Source organism: Balaenoptera acutorostrata, chromosome 21 (assembly GCF_949987535.1).
Source record: "Balaenoptera acutorostrata chromosome 21, mBalAcu1.1, whole genome shotgun sequence".
In the NCBI taxonomy this organism is placed as follows: Eukaryota; Metazoa; Chordata; class Mammalia; order Artiodactyla; family Balaenopteridae; genus Balaenoptera; species Balaenoptera acutorostrata.
The window spans coordinates 33110928-33134258 of record NC_080084.1 but is presented as its reverse complement, the minus strand read 5'-3'; the positions used below and the strand labels follow the sequence as shown (position 1 = coordinate 33134258).

Here is a 23331-nt window from a genome sequence, read left to right as displayed (position 1 = left end):
CCCCGTGCCTCCGCCGGTGGAGGCCAGTCTGCTCAGGACCGGCCCTGAGCTGGTCGGCAGCCCCCTCACTGCCATGGACATGCCCCTTGCCCTGTCCCCGCATAGCCTCCCTCAGCAAAGTGGAGATTCTTCCTTCACCTCTGTTTCCCAAAACGGCCAGACTTTGGGGAGCTTGAGACAGAATGGCTCAGAGATAACGCAGACGGCAGGGAGCCTGAACTCTGTGCACCCCTGTCCCTGGAAGGCCTTTGTCAAGTGGGCTCGACTCACGTCGGTCAGAGGACGCTCACCTGCTCAGAGCTCACGCTCGGCGCAAGTTACGCCATCAGCTCGGGCGACAGAGCGAAGCATCCCCGCCGTATGCTTCTGGGGATGGCTAGCTCACAGCCCTCTGTCTGGGTTCTCCAGACAGGAGCTCCACAAGCATTCGCCTTCTTTCTCATTTACCAAAGCTCCCTTGCCAGTAAAAATGCATTCTTACAGAGAAGCCCTGAGTTCAGCCTTATCACCGGGGGATGTTTAAGACCACAGTGAACCACCCAAGTCCCAAGACTGCTATCCTCCTGAAAAATTACCAAGTGATACGCAACCACACACAAATGTATGCCAAAAGTTGTAATCAGATTCCTAACAATCAAAAACTGGAAACGACTCAGAAGTCCATCAATCACTAGATGGGAAACAAATAACATTCTGGATCTCGGGTGTAGTGGCGCTCACACAACCGTGCAGCTGCCAGAAGTCATCGACGAGGCCCTGGAAGTGGTGAATCGCACTGCATGGAAGTCAAACCTCGATAAGGCTGGGAGAAAAGAAATCACGAGCTGAATCAACCACCAAAATCTAAACCAGAAGGAGATCTTGGGATAGCAAAGTCGGAGGACATCCAGCTGAAATCCCACGTGGCCGAGGTAGAAGTCAGCTCGGAGGGCCCTACATCTGCCAGACTCCAGTGAGTCATTTTTCCTTTCAGATTGTTTCATAAAAGAAAGGGCCATAGTACAGACTTCTGGTCTCCATAGCTCAGACCACCAGAGCTGTTCAGGCCTGCTCACACCCCATCCACACGTGTCACCCACAACCCAAACCAGTGGGAGCTGCACAGGTGTCCTGGCTCCTGGCTGATGAAGAGCGCTGGGTGTGCAGGCCCCGGTTCCCTCACTCTGGGAGTATCTCCTTCAGATGGGGGTCACCACAAGGGGCTTCCAGCCAGGATGCCCGGCTCACGGGAGGCTGTGGGACCAAGGAGGTGCGCCACGGTAGGCAGAGCCAGTTATGGGACTCGGAAGGCATGTTTCCAAACCTCTCATCCCTCAGCCCACCCTAAACAGCACTGCCAGACGAGCTCACTGCTTTGTGCCCATGGCTTTTCCAAGGCCCTGCTGCCCACAGACATGAACGGCCCGCATCTTCCTTCTCCAGATTTATCTCTGTCCCTAGGCCCATACTGGGGGGCTCATGGTTTCCCATCTCTACCCTGAACTTCTCTTTCTGTTCACCTTAGTTCTGTGTTCTCTCCCAGAACACAAAACAAAGTGTGTGCGTACTTCTAAACCCTAGGACCGGCACGGAGCAGACGCTCAGTAACTTTGCTCAGAAACTGGAGGTACCTTTGTTTTTTTTTTTAATTTGCCCTGCAACTCCCCTGGCATAATCGGTCATAAAGGATGAAATACAGACTGAGGTTCTCAGCCAGCAGGCTTCATTTTATAAAGAGGAGAAAACAGCAGTGAACTGTAATTCCCCTCTCTTTTTACGGGCAGTACAGAAGAGGGACGTGTAAGTGTGCAGGAGAATCCACGCAGAATGATGGGGGTGAAAGCGACACCTAAGGCCACAAATAAATTTCAATAAAAGAAAAAAAAAAAAACAACCGAGAGTGTTCTCTCATATTGTAACACTGAGAGAGGCAACCTTGAGGTGGAGGGGAAGGGAAAGCTTCCAGGACTTGAGGGCTAAGATACCGTGATTACATGTCTTATTTACTGGAAGTAACATGAGGTGCAAACGTGGGTGGACGGAGGCCCCGTAAGGCCCCAAGTCGGAGGGGAGAGCGTCCGCGTGAGGACGCACCTCCGGCTGGGGGGACCACAGTCAGATTCGACTTCCCGAAGCGCTCACCCAAAGGGCCTCATTTAAACAGGAAACCGGCGGGGCGACCGCAGGCCACGCTGCCCGGGGGTGGGCACAGCCCGCCACGTCATGCACACTGTGTTTGCCCGGCGTCTGTGTGGTTAAACCCAGGCCTCCTTCCCCGTGGAGTCCCAGGCAGGGCAAAGACCCCTCTGTGCATGGCTGAGAAGTCATTCATTTGCCATAGAGACATTGTGTACTAGTTTGGACATGCTAGAAAATACAGTTTCACTCCCAGTCCTCAAAACTGAACCGCTGGAGGGTCGTTCATGTCCATAAAATATCACTCTCCTGTGCTGTCAAAAATGCTGGAAGTGGGGTGGGGTGATGGGGGGCTATCTACTAATTCTTGGGACCCATTAATCAAATTTGCCAATTAGACTCCACAAGAACCTTTCTATATTTTAGTTGGGCTTTCAGACTCTTAGGCACTTCTGAGATTGTCTTCTGATCCCTATTTGTTAATCAAAAGTGGGGTAACTGTGTAACTGGGGGACACAGTTTGACCCAACCTGCTGAGCGGGAGAACCGTGTTTGCCTTCAGGGGCTGCCCAAAGTAGCCACTTCTTGTCAGAATATGAGTGTATTTGGAAAATGCAAGCAGGACAGGACCATTTTATTGTAAAGTCACTACAAACTGCTTCGGGTATTGTCAAATGTTGGAAAAGACTAAGTGAAGCTGTAGCCAACACTGAGAAATGCTTTGTAAGACAACCTTTAAAAAAATTTCCTCCCCCAGTTATAACCGGCTAGAAGGAACTGTGTCCTAGCAGTAAGTTTATGGTAGATTTGGATGTATCAGTACATGCAGACAAAAAGGCCTGGGATAAGTAGAGATTAAAATAAAAAAGCATTAGGCCGTAAGAGTTCTTTTAACAACAATCTCCATCTGCTATGTCTCCTTTTAAATCAGTTGAAATACTTTTGTGGGTGACTTTGTTTGCACTAACTTCCAACTTTTTATGGTTCACTAAACCCTGGATTGTGATAGGAATACAAACATTTAGGAAGAGGAGGAATTCACATCGCAGATGAACTTGAGAGTTCCTTCCTACCAGAGGTTCTAAATGCGTAGTATTATTTTTAAAGTGTGTATTGATTCTGAATTTAATTTGTAATTTTAACGACAAATCCAACATGCAGATCTGAGGGTTTCAATCGCAGACAAGCCTGGGAATTGGCAAGAGTTTCCGAGAAGTGACCGCGGCAGGAAGCCCAGGAGGGTTTGAAGGTGATCAGAGGCAGTGTATGGAGAGCAAGTCTTGAGGAAAACCAATGTATCCATTAGGCTGGTGAGAACTTCACAGTAGAAACAAGTTTATACAATGAACCGCGAGAGCCACCAAAACAAAGTGCACCCACGTCAAGGTGGTAAAAACTCAAAATTTAGAACAGAAGGTACATACAAAGTGCCAAAGAAGACGATGCTAAAAACAAGCAAACCAACCAACCCGACAGCCACCTAGAGGAAACAGGACCTGGAGACACTGATGCTGTACGCATGGGCCTCTGGGGTCAGGTTGGCCTAGGGGCCTCTTCCACAGAGGAGCCGGCCTCAGCAGACTCTATTTCTACGATGTAGGAAGGACCACTGCGTCCAGACGGCCTCACTTCTTCCTTTGTCACCCATTCCTAGCATCCCCCAGCCGGCTTCCTGCTCCGCCTCCTCCTCGCAGGTCCTTTTCCGGAACCCGCCAAGTGCCTCAAGCCCGTCCTTCATGCAGGGGTCTCACCTGAGATACCGGTGATCACACGCTACAAATCGGCACCTACCTCCATCATTTTCTATTCCTCTCACTGGCTTCTTTTTATTGTAAGGATTTACCGTTCTGAACATCATATATGTATGTGTGTGTGTGTTTTTTTTTTTTTTTAAACATCTTTATTGGAGTATAATTGCTTTACAATGGTGTGTTAGTTTCTGCTGTATAACAAAGCGAATCAGCTATATGTGTACATATATTCCCATATCCCCTCCCTCTTGCGTCTCCCTCCCATCCTCCCTATTCCACCCCTCTAGGTGGTCACAAAGCACCGAGCTGATCTCCCTGTGCTATGCAGCTGCTTCCCACTAGCTATCTATTTTACATTTGGTAGTGTATATATGTCCATGCCACTCACTTTGTGTATGTATTTCTATTCGTTTATCTGTTCCGCTGCTCTAGTGTTAACACAGCGCCCCAGGATGGCAGGGATTTTGTATGTTTTGTTTATCGCTCTAGAACCAGTGCCCTGCGGGTGCACGCTCCACGTTCAGTACACATGCGTGCGTGTTTGTGTGTACCTGTTAGCACCCAAGGAAAATCTGCCATGGGACACTCTGGCAGCTGTTCTCGGCCTCAACCCTTTCTCCTTGAATCCTGCTCAACCAGAGCCCCGGGGGGGCCCAATCATCAGCCGGCACTGTGCTAGGCAGGGTGGGGTGTGCAGAGGCGAAAGTAGCATTTTCCCCGAGGAGTTTTAGTTGAACTACACAACCAGACCATGTGGGCCCAAATGCCTGGCTGTGCCCGTGAGCGCAGCCCTTCAGAGGAGAGGGCGAGTTCTCCCCAAGGACTGTGCCCCTGGAGAAGATTTCGTGGGAAAGAAGTAGAGCCTTGAGGGGTGGGACGGCCTTGGAAGCAGAGAATGACCTCATGTGGACAAAGGCTCTAGAAGAAAGAGCAGTAGAGGAGCCAAGGCCGGGAGACGGGTGGGCCATGACTTCCTGGAAACACAGTGTTGTGATGGGAAAGAAGTAGAGAAGTAGAAGGCGGCAGGGCCCGGGTGACAGGGACCCCGACCATGGGGTCCCTGGATGGGGAGAAAGCAGGGCCTGGGCAGCACGGGGACAGAGGCGGGCGTCAGAGCTGCGGTTCCTGTGTCTAGCGTGAGTTCACAGTATTCACTGCATTACTAAAAACAAACCAAGAATCCTAAAATCCACAGATAAAGGAAGGCCATGCACGGAGCAATGAAGTCAAGACTGTGATTAATCCCACTCTGCGCATCGGCGGGTGAGTGAGTAAATACACACACAGACTGGTTATTTGCTTTGGAGTCAGACTTGGGTCTGAACTTAGCTCTGCAAGGTCACTGAACTTCGCTAAGCTTCAGTTTCCTCAGCTGTTAAACGGGGCCTGGAAGAGTTATTGTGAGGATTGAGAGAGAGAGATCACGGAAGTAAAGTGGCTGAGAAACAACCAGTAACAGCATCTATGGAGGACTTTGTTACATACAAGGCATCACTGCAAGTGCTTTACATACTCAAAAAAACCACAGCGGCCACGTATGCTTCTCGGCATGCTGACACTGGATGTGATGGCGGAGGTGTCCGCACAGGACCCCCTCCCTCCCGCTCAGACCCCATCCCGGCAATCACGGAGCCCAGCGCTGGAGGCTGCCCAAGGCCAGTGGGAGTCGGATCGGAGCCAATGCCGGCCAGGTACTAAACATTCAACCACACACAGTGAGGGTGTTTTCTCCCTAAACCTTCCTTTCCTGTAAGAATGTCTCGTAAGAACTGTTAGAACACGTTGCTGTGTTTTCACACGGGATCCTGATGTGTGTTACACGCTAATGATCAAAGAGAAAACCAAGGGAACGACAGGGAGTGATTGCTTTTACCCCTAAATTGTGCTCTTTTGGGTTCTATTCATGTGTTCTGTTCAATTGCCCTTCTTGGTCCCGTGGTTACAAACAGTACAGGGGCATTAGATTTCAGGACAGCAAGTAAGTACTATCAGCAACTGTATCCCCGCCTTAAAAACTAATGACAGTAATGCAGCTATGGACAGTGAGGGAATAACTATACTTACACTCAACGTACAAAAGTATCACACGTGCAGTTGTGACACACTGGGTAGCGTCACGCCCTCTGGGGAAGTCACTTTGCCTTCCTGCATCTTTGTTTTCTATCTGTAAACGAGGGCTCTTTCTCAGTCTCTCTCCAGCTCTGAGATTCTTTCGGTTTAATGTGATAAGGGGCCATAAGCTGAAACACGAAAGTGCTAGCACTTGATACCAGTTCGCGTTTGAATTATCGCGCGACCAACAAAGTGAAGTATTGGCGGGCATCGCGTCATTTCAGTAGGACAGGGGACCCTTTTCTGTGGTTGGCTGGTATCTGAGCACCCTCGTTTGCTGGGACGGCCCCCATCTCATGAGTCTCGGTGGGACGTAGGGCCGCCTGCCCACCGTGGAGTCTGAAGATGCCAGATTCTCACTTGCCCAGCTGCTCGCTTGGCTGCTAGGGTCCAGGCACCCAGCCAGCCTGAGCCAAGTCGACCCACCCACCTCGGGGCTGGAATCTGATGCCAGTGACCCAAAGAAGCAGGCATGGGGCGAGGCTCTTGGCAGGGGCAGAAGGACCCAGCTCGGAGCTGGTGGTGCTGGTTGGGGCTGGCTGCACGTCTGTGGCCCCTGCTTGGGTAGCGGGGAAGTGACACCTCCCCGGGCCAGTCTGGGTGGGAGCTGTCTGTGACTTCAGCTACACGGCCTCATTACTGTTGTGATTATTTTTACAACTACCCAGTGTGTTTTCAAAAAATTCCATTTTTACGTAAAGCAGAAAGCATCGGTTTCCCTCACTTATAACTAAGAACCCTTTCTGTAACTGCTGGTGACGTGTGCTTTGGGGACATAAAGCGCTGTCGGGCACCCTTTGCTCATTTGTCTTATCTTGCTAAAACCATCTCATTATCTTATTTTCTCAGTCAGGATAATAGGCAAACCACTTGGCAGTGAGTGCTGAATTAAGGGGTGAATTTCACACTCACAGGAACAACAAAAGTATATAGAAAGTGTCCAAAATCTACCTGTTAATTATATGCACAGCTCTTTTCATAAAGAAACCCAAGAGGAATATTTTACTTACTGCCAACGTTAGGACAGAGGGGTTTCAACACCTAAAATCAGACCCATGGGCAGGCTGACTGCTGTCACGTCTCAAGGGGATGATCCAAGATGTTGCATTCGTGAAGGCCATCTTTCTCTGATAATTAGATGGGGAATGGGCTGAGGAAGGGCTCTAACTGACGGACCAGACACGGCGCCCCATGTTATCAACGGCACTGAATTCTCCAGATCACTTTGCCGCTCATTCCCATGGAACAGAGCCAGAGGGCAGGGGCTGCAGGTGGGTAAGACTGAGGCGGACAAGGGTCTGGAGGAAACGAAAGAGGTCCTTCTACCCTTGGAGGCAGCTCCATCTGGGGCAGGTCCTAGTGACTGAGGCATCCCCGGTCCACTAGAGTCTTGGAATTCTGTCTTGGTGTGAAACATCCCAGACCCGTCACCCAACTCCCATGCTGGTTCTTGGAGGGCTGGCCCTCTGCTAGGATTTCTGGGCCATTTCTGCTTAAAACCCATGGACTTGGCCCTGTGAAGTAGCTCCAGGAATAATCAAGTCTATGGGCCAGAGAAGACAAACTCTACTCCCAACACCTAACCCATCTCAAACGAGCTAGAATTAGAATTTGAACCATACGAGGCGTCATCTGTCTTTTCTGTTCATCTTCCCGGCTTCCCCTGAGAAGCCACACATCTCCTCAGGCCCTGAAATGAGCCCAAGTTTGTCACTGAGAACCTTTCAGATGGGTGTGTTTACCCTGAACTCTCCTCTCTGTGGATGACAGAGCTTTTGAAATTGTTAGCATCCCTGGATTGCAGATGCCCAAAGTATACATCTTGCATGCACAGTTTTGGTTCCTGACTGAATTACATTAATTCTATTCTTTCTATTTTCTCCCACCTATATTGGCATTTTGGTAGTAATGAACTAGTCTATTCTGGAAAAGAAGGGGAAAAACTCCAATTAAATAGTGAGATTTAGATTGTGTTTATAAAATGATCAAGAAGTATTTTTCTCTTTTAATCGTTAAACCACTTAATAATATTCTAAAAAACAAACAAAAAAAAGGCCTAGAAAAGTTGGAAAATAGATCTTATGTTCTGAAAACAGTAATATTTTAAGCCCTAAACAAGCACATTATAGAAAGGGGTTTCCCAAAGTTTTACGCTTCAAGCCTTATTGTTTTCTCACTTTTCTTTTGCCAACTCAAATGTTGTTTAGAACTGATATTGGATAGCGAACAGCTGCAGGTCCTGGCTGAGTGTTTTCCTAGAAATACCACTTTGGGAAAGAATTTCCACCCTTTTCCCTCTCCCATGAGCCTTCAGAGTGGCTCAAACTTATTCTTCTCCAAGATCCTGGCCCAAAAGTTTATCAGGACAGTCGAGCGTCTGGGAAGCAATGCCAGGGTGGTATCTTTAGCTGTTGGTGAAAGGAGAGGCCACTTCTGATGTACCCAGAGGGTGAGTGAGGGTCTCCCCAACACGGCAGGAAAACCCTCATCTCCAATTCAGAAATAGGAGATATTCTGCGTCTCATGGGAGGGTTCTCACGCAAAGGAGACCTTGGTGACACCCAATCTTGGGCTGGTTTGGCTTGTTTGTAGAGCTACTTTGACAGCAGGTGGAAGACATAGATTCTGGACTAATTAGGCTCTGGATCACTTAGATCCTGCAAAGAAAATTCACGAGAGTCATCCTAAGCTCTTTCTAGACTATAAGAGAATCGAGAATTCCTTAATTTGTGTGTTGTTATTTTTTTTTAACAACTAGCACAGTCTTTCGTATTTGTTGAATTGAATAAAAGGAAAAACATTGAAAACTGATAGGATTATAATAATATTATTGTGTTTAGTCACCTACTAAACTGCAATTTTATAGCGGCTGTTGAAAAGAAGCTCTAGAAATATTTTGAAACATATGGACACCAAGGGGGAAAAGTGGGGGTGGTGGTGGGATGAATTGGGAGATTGGGAGTGACATGTATACACTAATATGTATAAAATAGATAACTAATAAGAACCTGCTGTATAAAAATAAAATAAAATTCAAATAAAAAAATAGAAATGCTTTTTTAAAAAAAATAAATTTATTTATTTTATTTATTTTTGGCCGCTTTGGGTCTTCGTTGCTGCGCGTGGGCTTTCTCTAGTTGCAGCAAGCGGGGGCTACTCTTTGTTGCGGTGTGTGGGCTTCTCATTGCGGTGGCTTCTCTTGTTGGGGAGCGTGGGTTCTAGGTGCACGGGCTTCAGTAGTTGTGGCTCGCGGGCTCCAGTATTTGTGGCTTGCGGGCTCCAGAGCGCAGGCTCAGTAGTTGTGGCGCACGGGCTTAGTTGCTCTGCGGCATGTGGGATCTTCCCAGACCTGGGCTCGAACCCGTGTCTCCGGCATTGGCAGGCGGATTCTTAACCACTATGCCACCAGGGAAGCCCAATAGAAATGTTTTGAACAGGGGCAGCAAGGTAAGCACATAGAGTCTTAAAAGTTATCCTGAAGGACAACACTTTCTTTTCGATGTTAGCTCTAGTATGTTTATTAGACACTCAGTCATGCTCTGTGCATTCAGAATCTGTGAATATGCTTATTTGGGGCAAATTTACTCTGTATCAGGTGCTGTGCGTGTGATAATTTAATTCAATGTGGAGGTGTTTACCTGCATTTTTAGAGGCTTCATTCATATGCAACAGGCTCCAGAGAAAATGAGGTGATAGGACAGAGGTCCCACGAAAAAACTCCAGCAGGACCTCAGTTTAAAGAACAGAAGGCCGCCAATAAGGCGGCCATGGCGCAAGCACCGCAGATGGTCTGAGGGAAAGGCATCCAACTACTTAGAAAAGACTTAGCCAAGGACTGGCACCAACCTCCCAGCGTCCAGGCCGCCTCCACTACAACAGGAGAGCAGGACGGCTGGGACGGAGGGGAGAATCCTGCACCTCGTCCAGAGTGGGATCCGCTGGCAGGACCCTCGGCTCGGTGGGGAAGGAGGCCTGTCATAACAGGCAGCAGAGATAGAGAATCTGCAGGATGGGGGCGTGGCTCAGATCTCATCTTTATAGGCCGTTGTCTTTGAGCAGGTGTGGCTGGGGTGAATGCACAGATGCCATGTTGAAACAGCAGCAGCAATTGAAGGAGGCGTGGCCTTGGGCTTCAATGAGTTCACGGTCAGTGGGGGTAATGAGCCATGGTCAAGGAGCCTCACTGTACCACCAGTGTGGACAGATAAGGGGCCTTCCTAAGGGTGGCATCCAACATTCTTCCTGCAGACCCGAGGGAGGATTCCTCTAGGAAATGGCACGGGGCCTCCAGGAAGGAGCACAGCCTTACATAAGGGCGGATGCAATTAAAGAGCCTTAGGATTTCTAAGAAATTGTTTTACTGTTGCAAAATGAAGCTTTGCATGGTTACCACCACATTAAAATATCTGGGCTGCCTGGATTTTCTCCCCCCGTTAAATAGCAAGCAAAACCACCAAATGCAGTTTTTGGTGAAGGCTGCAAGGCAGCAACAGATTTTAATTCCCTTTCTGGTAATATTTTTTGGGAGCTAGGGCAGGTGTAACTAAGTACCACAAACTGAGTGGCTTAAACAACCAAAACTTATTCTGTAACAGTTCTAGAGACTGGAAATCCAAGATCAAGGTGTCTGCAGGGCTGGTTCCCTCTGAAGGCCGTGAGGGAGAATCTGTCCCAGTCTCTCTCCCGGCTTCTGGTGGTGGCCGGCAACCTTTGGTGGTTCTTGGTGGGCAGAAGCATCACCCTGATTTCTGTCTTCATCTTCACATGGTGTTCTCCCCGTGGATATGTCTGTCCCCAAATTTCCCCTTTTCATAAGGACACCAATCATATTAGATCAGGGCCTATCCTGCTCCGGTATGACCTCATTTTATCTAATTACATTTCCAATGACCCTATTTCCAAATAAGGCCAGATTCAGAGATACCGGGAGTTAGAACTTCAATCAATGAATTTTTGGGGGACACAGTTCAACCAAAACAAAGACTCTCAAAGCAATGACAGATTTACAAAAACTTACATGCTACTAATTATATCTTGCAGAGTTTTATTTCAGTCACTTGCAACATCTCAATGACACTATAAAGTACCTTTTTACTGACCAGACTGGGTTTTCTTTATTTACTATCATTATCTATCTCTTCCAGAGCAGAAATCTAGAGAATAGCACAATATGCCAGAATCCACAGAACTGGCACCACTGAAACTCCAAGGGTCAAGGTGGAGGGAGGCTACTTAGCTATTTAATTTTATCTAGAAAAACCTAGACTGTGAAGATTTATGCAATTTACAAAGCTGTTCTTTTTCATTATTTTCATATACTACTTAATATTAGTTAAGATTATTTAACGAAACTGGCACTAATATTGATCATGAAAATAGGTCTTGCTGCTTCCAGCCCAGATCACTCTCTTGGGCTTCAGACCTACGTGTTCAACAGCAAAACTCCACCTGGGTGTTACACAACCAATTAAAACTGGGGTTGTACAAAGGTGTATCCGTCACCTCCCTGCCTGAGCTCTCATGTGTCACCAGGCAGCCAGCTGCCAGCATCACCCATCTCTTACTCCTTTATCCAGGCTTGTTATTATCCTGTTGGTCAGTCACTGGAATTGATGAATCTGTAGCTTGGTGTCTTTCATCATTTAGGGACAATGTTTAGCCACTGTCTCTTCACATACCGTCTGCCCTGATCTCTCTCTGTCGTCCTCCTGGAGTTTGGTTAGACCTTCTCACTCCATCCTTCAGGTCCCTCCCCTTCCTTCCTAGTCCCCATCTCCTTGTGATTCTGCTGTTCTCAGGAGACTTCTTTTGATTTATCTTTTAGCTCAGTGAGTCTCTCTTCATATGTGTCTAATGTTCTGTTAAACACGATCTTTGAATTTTAAATTTCAATTATGGTATTTTTTTCTTTAAGTTTCTTTTAAAATCTACAAGATTTTTTCTACTTTAGTTTTCTGCCTCTTTTAGGTATTTACAAAATTTAATTTTATATCTTTAAGCATGGTGTTATGGGTTGAATTGGGACCCTCCAAAAGATATAAGTCCTAACTTCCAGCACCTCAGAATGTGACCTTGTTTGGAAACAGAACTGATGCAGATGTAACTAGTTAAGGTGAGGTCATAATGGCATAGGGTGGGGCCCTAGCCCAACCTGACTGGTGTCTTTACAGGAAGAGGGACACGTAAGGACACACAGACACATGCACAGGAGGACCTCATGTGGCGATGAAGGCAGAGAATGGAAAGGTGCAGCTGAAAGCTAAGGAATGCCGAAGATTGCCAGCAGACCACCAGAAGCCAGGCAGGGCAAGGAAAGACTCCCCTGACAGACTTCAGAGGGAGCATGGCCCTGCCAACGCCCTCATTTCAGACTTCCAGCTTCCAGTACTGTGAGATAATACATTTCTGTTGCTTTAGGCCTCCCAGCTTGTGGAATAGTCTGCCCACCATATCCACAGGCTCTGCATCCACAGATTCAACCAGCTGGGAGTTAAAAATATTCGGGCAATAAAAATTCAAGAAAGTTCCAAAAAGCAAGACTTGAATTTGTTGTGTACTGGGAACTGTTTATGTAGCATTTACACTGTATTTGGTAATATAAGGAATCTAGAGGTGACTGAAAGTATATGGGAGGATGCGTGCAGGTTATGTTCAAATACTATGTTGTTTTATATAAGGGACTGGAGCGTACACAGATTGTGGTGTCTGCAGCGGGTCCTGGGACCATTCTCCCGTGGATACCAAGGGATGACTGTCTTTACGGCAGCCCTAAGAGACAAATACAGTAAGGATCCTTATTTTATAAAATGTGGCCGACAGCTTCCAATCACGAAGCTCTTGCCAGTCTCTTTTTGCTATTCTTTCTGCTGACACTTGCTAGCGATACGTTTTCCTGTACGCTCATTTAGTCTGTCTACGAGTTGCTCATTTTCCTTGGGAGATTATCTGTAAGAATTTGAGACCTATGGTGAAGGTGCATTCTTTTAGAAAGGATTCACATTTGCCATGGAACTGGGAGACGGGGAGGAGTTAACAGCACCAGCTGGGGACCACTTTAGAAAAATGCTCCAGGGCTGCAGGTTCTTTCCGACCACCTAATTTTTACTGTAAAACTAAAAGGGTGAGCTCATGGCTACAATCCCCAGGGGCGGTCCCCCCTCCTCAGCCCCATTCTATTTAACATCAGGTCCGCCTCTGTTCTGTTTTCTTGCATTCTTTGCAGAGGTGGGGTGGACAGGTTTACTCCTGCTTCCCCGGGTGCTGCGGGTGGAGTCCTCTGGGGTCCCACGTTCATGGAAGGAAGTCTCTCAGACTCTCCACCATGCAGGGCCCTGGCCTCTGGCTCCGCCCCCCACCCACTGAGGCCCGGGTTGGCCAGCTGTTTAACATCCCACTTGATGCACTTGGTTCCTGCCTCCACTCAAATTTAAGCCTGATGTCTTCTTATCATCTTATCATTACATTGATGCTGTTAAAGTGATTTTGAAATTATTTACCCAGAATTTTTAGTTAAGTGGAAGAATCAACCCCAATACCAAACCAACCCCATCACTGGAAACTGCACGGCCAATCAACCTGGTCCCGCTGACTCTCCCTCTCACACACCCTTGGCCCTGGGTTGATGTTCTAGTTCAGGCACCTGAGTCACCGCGTAGCTTCTCCCCAGGTCTCCCTCCAACCTCACTCTGCACGGCTCTCCAGGGGCCTCTCAATAGCAGGCTAGTCTGCTCCCTCGGGGGAAAGTCCAAATGCCTAAGCGGACGCTTCGGAGCTAGTTCCAGTGGGGTCTCCAGGGTTCCTGCCTTCCCTGGCTCTTTGCTGAATTACAGAGTTAATTTCCCATCCGTTCCATGGTCTCCTATTACTGCACTAGCTTTCCACTGCCTGGAATGTAATTTCCTTCACTTCTAGTCTCTTTATTTTGAGGGAGGGACGCGAAGGCTCTTTTTAAATAAGTGAGGCATTTAGGTCTAGACAACCACTGAAAGTATTTCTGGCTGTTCACTCCATCCAGGAGCCTTCCCCATGGGGCACTCTTGCCCAATACCACCCAGGATCACCACGGAGGTGTCACGGCACTGTCCCTGCGTGTTGGGAAGTAGATCTACCTCATTAAGACTCTACCAACTTGCTAAGAACAGGGTCAGGTCTCTAAACTCATCCTTTACAGAGATGGACAGCACAGACCTCTACTTTTTCTACTGTTGGAATGGTATGGCTTCACTCATTTGGGCAGCAATCTGATCACCAGATGATAGAGAAACAGCTTCTGGCTCTGTGTGTGCTAAACAAATGCTTAAAAGTATTTTTCACTGTGTGTGTGTGTGTGTGTGTGTGTGTGTGTGCATGCAGGGGTGTGACAGTAGGTGTTTAACGTCTGGTGTGGTCTTCTTTTGCACTAAAATTATAATGAAAGCATTCTGGGCTGTGTATTAGTTGCTACTGATTTATGTCCTAAATTGCCTATCATTTGTATTAATGACTTTAATAACAACATGGACAATTTTGCCTGTTACCTGTTATGAGGCCAGCAGAGGGAGCAGGTGAGTAGTACAAGCAGATTTGATGTGTATTTTGTAGGTATCATCTCTAGCAGCTTTTTGTTAATTTTTATTGTAGTCAAGCAAGACTTTTTGACCTATAAATTAAAAAGCTCACTGAAAGATACATCAGGATTTTGGGGAAAGGTAAATAATATATATATATTTTTTTTCTGTAAATATTCTACTAGAATAGTTTTAGGGCTTTCAAAAACTATTGTTGAAATTTTTTTTCTTGAGGGAAACAGATGCCAGGAACTAGGTATCTTAATCCTGCTATAAATGTCCTCTCTTCACAGGCTTTGTACAGCTTACTTCCTTTCATTTTTTCTTTTGTATCAGTCTTTCTTTGAATTTAGACCCTTTCCTTAAAATGAAACACTTTCGGAAGTACAGTTCATTATTAAAGGAGTACCAAAGAGATTGCTTGAGATAGGGGTTAAGAGAAAAAGTAGAGCATATACATATGAGATTATTAGGAAAGACTTAAATCATCCAGTAGATACCATAATTAGATTCACGGAGGAACAAGAATGGCGGGGAGTATTTTTATACACTTGAATGCAAACATCACTTCCTTTTATGCATAACTATTTCTTATAATTCTTCAAAAATGACTTTTAGTACAAATAACTCCATAATCAAGCCTAATTTCCCACAGGAAGATCTTTTATATCAAGTCAGTTAGACAGACAGGAATACCAAAAGGGGGTCATGTGCTCTTACTTTTTTTTACTTCTTTGACATAAGCAATTTTATTTATGTTAACCTATAACCAAGAGAGATAATATATCTTAATGGAAATAACACACATGACATTTTTATCTCTCTTATTTTAAAAGGTTTCTCAATAATTAAGATAAAATTTTTATAAATTTAGATTACACAAAGATTAATCTAGATGGCATTAGGCCACTTTCAAGAGAAAATTCACTCTGAGAGGAATTTGGATAGTTCTTTAGTAGAATGGTTATGACAAAGAGACTAGACTCATTTTTCACAAGCAGCAGGATTTGAATTCTCTACAACTTTGCTGAAATGAATTTAGGAACATTTAATATAAAATTGTAACTCATAGGCCCACCTCAAAATCTCTGATGACTAACACAATAGTGTTAGTCAAAGGAAAGATATTATTGACTTTTCGTTGGTCATGGGCAAAACAGTAATCACTGACATCAATCCACTGAAAGGGAATGTTTAGCATTTTTTTTCTGTGTACGGGCAGAAAACAGGACACAGAATTACTGGCAAAAATATTATCAGGCTAATGCACTCATCTATTGTTTTAGAATTTCATCCACTGCCTTTTTAGAGTTATGACTTGTATCTTGACCTTTTAGGCATTTTTTTGATGGAAAGATAAAATATTCCACAAAAATATTGGATGAAAATATTTAAAAATCAAATGGCGTTTGCGATAACTTCATGTTAACAGGAGAATTATAAAAACTAAAATATTCCTAAAAATTCAGGGAATTCATGATGAAATCTTAAAAAAAAATAGTAACTTGGATATTTCCCAAGTTTCTAGCAAATAAAAAGCTTTATGGCTTGTCAAAGTCCTTAAGGTTACGTATTGTATACAATGTGGCTTTACAAAACAAACTTTCTTGAGCAGGTGCTGCGCTGGTTCATGGCCGCACAAACTGTAAAAGGTTCAGGAATCTTTTAGGTTTCCTTTAAAAAAAGAAAACAAAACAAAACTGTCTTCTCTAAATGTCTTTCAGACATAATGTCGCAATAAACACTCAGATAAGTTAGAATGAATGAGTATTTGGTACCTTTTTAATTAAACTAACCTAAATAAGAATGACAGCCAATAACCTAAATAAGAATGACAAATAAAGATTTTTCTCCATATTAACTCTGATTCTTCCATCAATACTAACCCCTGACACGTAGATTCCTATGGTTCCCTGTCAAACAGAAGTTACGCAGCTGCGAGAAGGAAGATAATTGTCCCAGATAAGGCGATGGTATCTAGGCCTCTGCCCTTTACTGCCCGGCACTTACTCTGTCTGCTCCGAGAATGAAAACACGAGGGTCATGCAGGGGAAATGGCTGTTTCCCAGGAAAGGAAATTGCCTGAAAACACATCTGGCAAAGGCTTTTTCTCCTCCTCTGGCAGGCAGACACTTATTTTAACAAAATATACATTTCCTCACCTCCTGTCAAGGTGAATTCTACGGAGCCGATGCCCTATTCTAAGTGGATGACAATTTTCCTCTAAATAGCACGGGCCAGCTATTTTATGGCAAAGGCTGTGTATGTTTAATTGCAACCAGCACAGGGAACTGTGCTAAACTAGGCATCATGCTTCATTTCAGAAACTATGTATTCTCAAAGGTATATCGCACTCTTGTAGCCTGCTACAACAGATGAAATTAAAGAGGCAAAGAAAGAAAAAAATTGTCAACGCCAGAAAATCAGAAAGGTGGCAAGAGTGGATATATAAAGCACAACTAATGCAGTCAGACAGGAGGCTGGATTTCCAGAGATTCCGTCCTCAGTGAGGAGTTCAATCTGACTCTAAGCCTGCATTGCCGTGTGCACTTCTGAGCGGACCATCCCCGCTCACAGATGCCGCGGGTCCAGGATACTGAAGCGGGCACGTGGCGGCCCCGCCTGTGACGGGCTGCCCCAGCTCAGGTGACCAAAGGCCACCAAAGGTCTGGCAGTGAAATGGGTTCTGTCTCCGGGGTGTGTGTTTGTGCAGCACAGAGGCGACAGCCAGAGTCTCCGAAGAAGGCTGACCTTTGCCGTGGTAAAAGCGGGATGAAGAAGCCCGTTGCTTTCAATTCTCCTTGAAATGCATGAATGTAAAAGCAAGGCACAAGCGAGTCTGACGGAATCCTTGTCGTCGTGCCTCACGGAGCCGTGGTTTCCACGTCCATCGTCGGGGCAAGGTTTACTTTCCACGGCTACACGTGTGCGTGTTGATATTTACGCTTTTACTCTTTTTGCTGTTTTTTACGGTAACTTTAAGGGGCTTCCTCTTTGGTACTGTTTTCAGATCCCACGGCTGGGGATTATCCTTCGCAGCCCGCCAGACTCAGGGTTTAATATCGGTTCCACACGGTCAGTAGCTCTGGGGAGAGGCCGCACCAAAGCTTCTGCAAAACGGCTCCAGACGCCACCTACGGTTCTTCAGGTTCAGTTTGACAAACATCAAAATGTAGTGGAAAGAGAGCTCTTCTGTGAATCACCACAGAGGGAGCCTGCTTTCGGAAGCTGAAATACTCATTTTTTCCTTTTCCTTTTCCCTTCCCCTCTTCCTCCCTCCCTCCCTCCTTTGCCTTTCTTTCCTTTTTGCCCATTCTGGCTGCTTCTTCAGCTCTCATTAGTTGCTGCCCACAATTCGGAAAAAAAAAAAAAAGTAGTAAGAATAACTTCTTCTTTAGCAACAATTTTATGTCCAGTGAACTTCCTAATGGTTTCCCCGTGCACTGCACACTAAGTTGTAAACATGTTGATCTAATTTAGCCAATTTTAAAGAGGCCGGAACAGGGAGGCAGATGAGTGAGAAGCCTCTGCAGCCCCTCCAGCCCCAGCCTGCCAGGGGCCTGGAGCCCCAAGTAGCCCCACTGCCTGAAAACGGCCAAAACCCAAGAGCGCCCCAGCCTCACTTCGTGGGGTATTTCGGCACTGAGAGCTCCTCCTACATCAACACAGCACTTTCCAGAACTTAAACCCGTGCCGGCCCCAGAGCCGGCCCCAGTCACTGTCTCCAAGGCCTGCGGCCAGTGGCGACAGGACGGCGGTCACTGCGCGGCGTGATGGTGACTGGGCAGGTGTGGGACCGAGTCCGGGGACGTGCCCAGATGCGATGGAGAAAGACCCTGGCCCAGAGCGTCAGTAGATGCGGGAGGCCAGTGTGCCTCTCCGAGCACGTCTGAGTGGTGACCCCGTGTTTTCCAATTAGCTACGGGCTTCCGACGGGGACAGCTGCCTCTACGCTGGCCCCTCAGAAGGCAGGAGCCCCTCAGCCCCGCCTCCCCAGGCCAGCCGGCCCACTTCCATCCCTTCCTTTGTCCGGCCGTGTATGCATTCCGGTAGATACTGAGTATTAAAGCGGCCCCCTGGAAAGAGCAGAGGTCATGCAGGCCTCCCCAGATCCTGTTTGGTGCTCCACGCCTCGCGGGCTGCCCCACTCTGCACTGGTTTACAGCTGGTACCATATCCTGGTTTCTGGCTTCCAGGGCCACCCTTACACAGAGAGAGCCTCACAGGTGGCTCGGGTGACCTGGAGCCCCCGGAAGGTTGGGGTCAGTCGGATGCCATGATCCAGACAGAAGTGGATCCACGTCGACATCTGACCTACACTTTTGGGGCCATGCCCAGCGGGAGATGCTTGGGCTTTCGCCACACGTTAAGCCTTTTGTTCAACAGGGCACACTGAAGCGGAGGGGCCTTCGTCAAAGTTCTCAGTGAGGCTGACCTCTTTCTTTCAGGGAAGAGGGCCACGTGGTCTTTCTGGTACCATCAAATGAAGATTTACGTCATGATGGCAAAGCGTAAAAGGAGAACTTGAGGCCGTGCTAAGGTGATTAAATGGGAGCCTCCGAAACTTCAGCTGATGACATACAGTATGGGGGAGAAAACAAACGTTATTAAGAAAATAAATAGCACCACACACAGCTGTTCGGCAGAACTGTTAGGACAAAAAAAAAAAAAAAAAAAAACCGGTTGGGCAGGAAGGCAGCTTTTGGGAAGGCTGTAATAATATTTCTCGTTTTATAGTCCCATCTGCCTTTAGCGGTCCTGTCAGCAAGTCACTGAAGGAAACTCAAGATTCTCTTTGAAACTGAACAGCTCTGAGAACCACAGTCAAGACTGTGTTTAGCGTCCGTCCCTAGGCCTGGATGGAAGTAGCCTGCAGCTGCCGGTTGCCTGGTGCTTAGGAAACAAACAAGTACGGGCGGCGGGTCTGTAACCGAGGGGGGGGCGGTCTTCCCGCCGGTCTGCCCTCAGAGCCCCCCACCCAGCTCTGCCCCCGTCTGGCTCTCCCACGTCGGCCACAGAGGACCGGCGCATCTCCTCTATGCTTCCTCAGTGACGCCTCGCTTCGGCCCCGTGTCCAGCCCTGACTACGGAAGGCATCGGCTTCTGCTCGGGGCCCCGCCCGCGCTGGCCCTGCACAGGTGGATGTGTACTCCGGGGTCAGTTCTCCTAGTGCGTCTGCCTCGTCTTACAGTTTAGATCCAGCTTCGAAGTGGCACTGTCTCTGTGGTCAAACGTTCCTGCCCCTTCCCTACGTCCCTTTTCCCTGGCCTGTCTCACACCCCTCAACTCTTGAAGAAGCCGGGCGGTGCTCGAGACATGGGAGGTTCCCTGTTTACACTGGCTGTGCCTTAAGAGTGGCCTTGCGAGCATGTCACACCCCCTGACGACTCCCTCTGGTCAGCTGACTACAGCCCGTGGTCCCTTTGGAGCGGCCAGTAAGCTAAGAATGGTTTTCGCATTTTTAAAAGGCTGAAAAAAATCCAGAGACTATTTCATGATGTCAAAATTATAATAAATTCAAATTTCAGTGTCCACGAATACAGCTTTGTTGGAACACGGCCACCTCCCATCGTTTGTGGATTGTCTCCGGCTGCTTTTACGTTATGACGGCAGACTTGAGTCGTTGTGACAGAGCCCGTGTGGCCCGCAAACCTGAAATATTTACTATCTGACCCTTTACAGAGAATGTTTGCCAACCCCTGGTCTAACTAGAGCCTCCCCTCAACTCCTGGGTAAGAATTTCCATTTAGGTACCTACAAAGAGCCGCTCACTGCACATGTGACCTTGAGAGGACGGATAAGGAACATCCAAGCCAAGTGCCTGCAGGACCAGTGCCCTTGGAAGCAGTGCTGTCTTCCTGCTGGGTGTTCTCACCATCCTCCCACCACATCCCGCTGGTGAAGGGGTCTCCCGCCCTCTATTTGCTTATCTATGTCTGACACTCCGTCATGTTCCCCAGTACCCAGAAGACAAGGAGTATTTGTGGTACACGCTCTTCCTGTGGCTTCTTTTTAAACCACCACATTTGCCTGCGAGGCTGATGGATGATTTTTAAAACCACATATGCATTATTAATGCCTTATAATATGCGCTTTCAAACGAGGAAGAAACTTAGAAGAAAAAAGGTGCACCCCATGTTTCTGCTTCACGTTCAGCCAGAGAATAACGCAGTTATAATATCTGATGGTGCAAGAGCTAATTTTCATTTAATGGGAAGTGCTGATAAAGAAAGGAAAGTAATATTCCTAAGTAACATGCATTATTCCGTATCATTATAACTCTAAAGGTGCTACTGAGAAAGAATCATCTCATTTCACAAGTAGGGACACTGAGGCTTAGAGAAGTTAAGCATTTGCTTCAGATCTCAGTGAATCAGGGTTCGAACGCAGGTCCCGTCTTCAAATCCTACATGCGTTCGCCTACACTTAGCAGTCTGAATGAGTATATCTTCTTTAATTCGTTCCTTTAGTGGAAACCATGTGCCAGAATCAAGTTCTAGCTTTCCTGAGCCACTGAGCCCTTTGAGAGTCTGGGGAAGTCTACAAACCCCTTCTCAGAAAATGACACAGGCTGTTTTATTTGGAGATTAAATAACAGGATCTTGGGATAGATCAAATGACAATGTAGTGCTGAGTGCACGTAATAGCTTGAGATATCGTAATAAAAACATCTGCAATTCCTATTTGTGAGAAAGCCATAGCTATTGACCACTGTTGTTTGTGACCTATTCACACCTAAAAGAAGGGCTATATTTCAGTGAGACTTCAGTGAAAAATAAAGATGTCTTTTCCTGTCGAAGTTCGTGGACCCCAGGAATTCTGTCCGGGGACCTTGGGTCAAGAACCCCTGCTCTGGAGGTAACCTCGGAGCCAGGCCGTGCGTAGGAGGGACGTTTTTAAAGGTACAATTAGGTCTCTTGAAACAATTCACTATACAAATCTCAGTCATCCAAGAATTAAAATCATAAAGTCCCCTGAAATCTGATCTTGCATGATTAGACTGACCCTGGCTTTATGGATGGACGAGGTCCATCAGGTCAGTGCTGAACAGGCTACCACTGCCTGGAGAGAAACCTCGAGCACTGAAGCATTAAGAGACCACCGCAAGGGCTCCAAGCCGCCCCCCCCCCCCCTCCTCCGGCTGCCTCCTTGCACAAGCTGGCTGGTGAGTAAGCACACTGTCAGTCTCCGCAGCGTTACCTTCTAGCCATTGAAGGAAGTGCCCTGGGGGGTTTATGGGGTCACAGAATTGAAATAGAAAAATGCTGGGAGTTAATGCAACCCTTGCACTTGACAGATGAGGACTTTATAGCTTAACTAAAAAGAAGTGATTTGCCTGAGTCCAACACTGAGCGGGGCTGATTTAATTGATCCTGGATAACGTGTTACAAAATGACGGGATTTGAGCAAATCCTGACCTAACGAAGGAGAAGTTTAGGCATGCCTCTCTCAACCTCCTCTTATTTAAATTCTGATTTCTCTATGGACTATAATTTAGCGGGCCATGAATCGGTCCAGTATATTTTAAGTTTACTTTGAATACTGAAGTGGATATTTTGCTTAAAAGATGAAATGCCAGAGCTCAGAAACTGACTTTCCTAACACGATTTAATAAAGCGAGATGTTCCTATCCAGCTGTTTTAAGATGAAAGTTTTGCATAGTTGGCTAATGGTTCAAAAATCAAGTAATACCAACGAAAACTATTTTCCCTATGAAAAGGCAAAGCGTTTACAAGAGCGAGACTTCTTCCTCTTTGTTTGTAATAACAAAAATAAACCAAAGTCCTGACATATTTGTAGTATTTTTATTCCTAAAGGAAAAAACAGGAACTTTCATTGTACTTTAAAGTTATTGCCCCAGATATTTTACCAGCTTAGCCCTGTGAAATCAGTTTCAGACACAAGAGACCGGCAAGCTCTCTCTAGGAAATACTCAATTAGGGTGCTGCCTCTGAAATACCCAGGGGTCCTGTAACTGATCGGCTTTTCCCAGAGGGTTTCTGCAGCATATACAGTCCTGGTTGGACAGTACACATCATGCAGAGATTTTTCCTGTGGCCTGGCTAGTGACCCCCCTACAGGAAGATAACAGACAAGCCGGGAGGGCGGGGCAGCCAGCTACACATGTCTAGCTGCTGTTATCAACTTATCATACGAGGAAAGGAAAGTGATTGATTCGGATCCTGACACCGCAGGATCTGGGGGAAGAGAGACAAAGGAGCATTGAGGCTGATCTGTAAGGCGAATGCAGCCCTCACGAGGGAGCAGGATTACTCTTCCTCCTGCGATCTGACAGTTTACTGCGGGACCGGGGAGAAGACAGCCTTAGAAATCAAGGTCACCGCTGGGAAAGGAGGGAAGAGGAGACTTTCACTGATGGACCCTGAGCCATGGCCGCAGAGCCCCGTGTCTGAGAGGGCAGCTTAGCGCCCGGGAGTCTCATGCGCCTTGCAGTTTGCTGAGCTGGTGGTGTATTACCGACAGAAAGAAAGAATGTGGCAGCTTGTTTTCTTTACTCTGAGCTGTGATCTGGTCCTAGCCGCAGCCTATAGCAACTTTCGCAAGAGCATGGACAGCATCGGGAAGAGGCAGTATCACGTTCGGCACGGCTCCTGCAGCTACACGTTCCTCCTGCCGGAGATGGACAACTGCCGCTCGCCCCCCAGCGCCTACGTGCCCAACGCCGTGCAGAGGGACGCGCCGCTCGACTACGACGACTCCGTGCAGCGGCTCCAGGTGCTGGAGAACATCATGGAGAACAACACCCAGTGGCTCATGAAGGTAAGGGAGCCTCCGCCCCTCGTGCA

At 47.0% G+C, this 23331-nt stretch overlaps 2 protein-coding genes across 10 annotated transcripts in view; one reads left to right on the top strand and one right to left on the bottom strand.

The window, feature by feature from the left end:
• Positions 1–23331, bottom strand: part of MCPH1 (microcephalin 1) — a 273679-nt gene that overhangs the window by 90636 nt on the left and 159712 nt on the right. Inside the window, exon 11 of one of the 7 annotated variants that reach the window (XM_057537234.1) lies at positions 16175–16198. The exons of the other annotated variants lie outside the window; for them this stretch is intronic. Within the exon in view, the coding sequence (XP_057393217.1) occupies positions 16190–16198 (9 nt within the window). The 3' untranslated portion in view covers positions 16175–16189. Of the gene's footprint in view, positions 1–16174; positions 16199–23331 lie in introns of those variants that run through there. 7 annotated transcript variants of the gene reach the window in all.
• Positions 22691–23331, top strand: part of ANGPT2 (angiopoietin 2) — a 55298-nt gene continuing 54657 nt past the window's right edge. For all 3 annotated transcript variants that reach the window (XM_007188961.3, XM_007188960.3, XM_007188962.2), the window contains exon 1: positions 22691–23305. In XM_007188961.3, the coding sequence (XP_007189023.1) occupies positions 23018–23305 (288 nt within the window). In that variant the 5' untranslated portion in view covers positions 22691–23017. The remainder of the gene's footprint in view (positions 23306–23331) is intronic.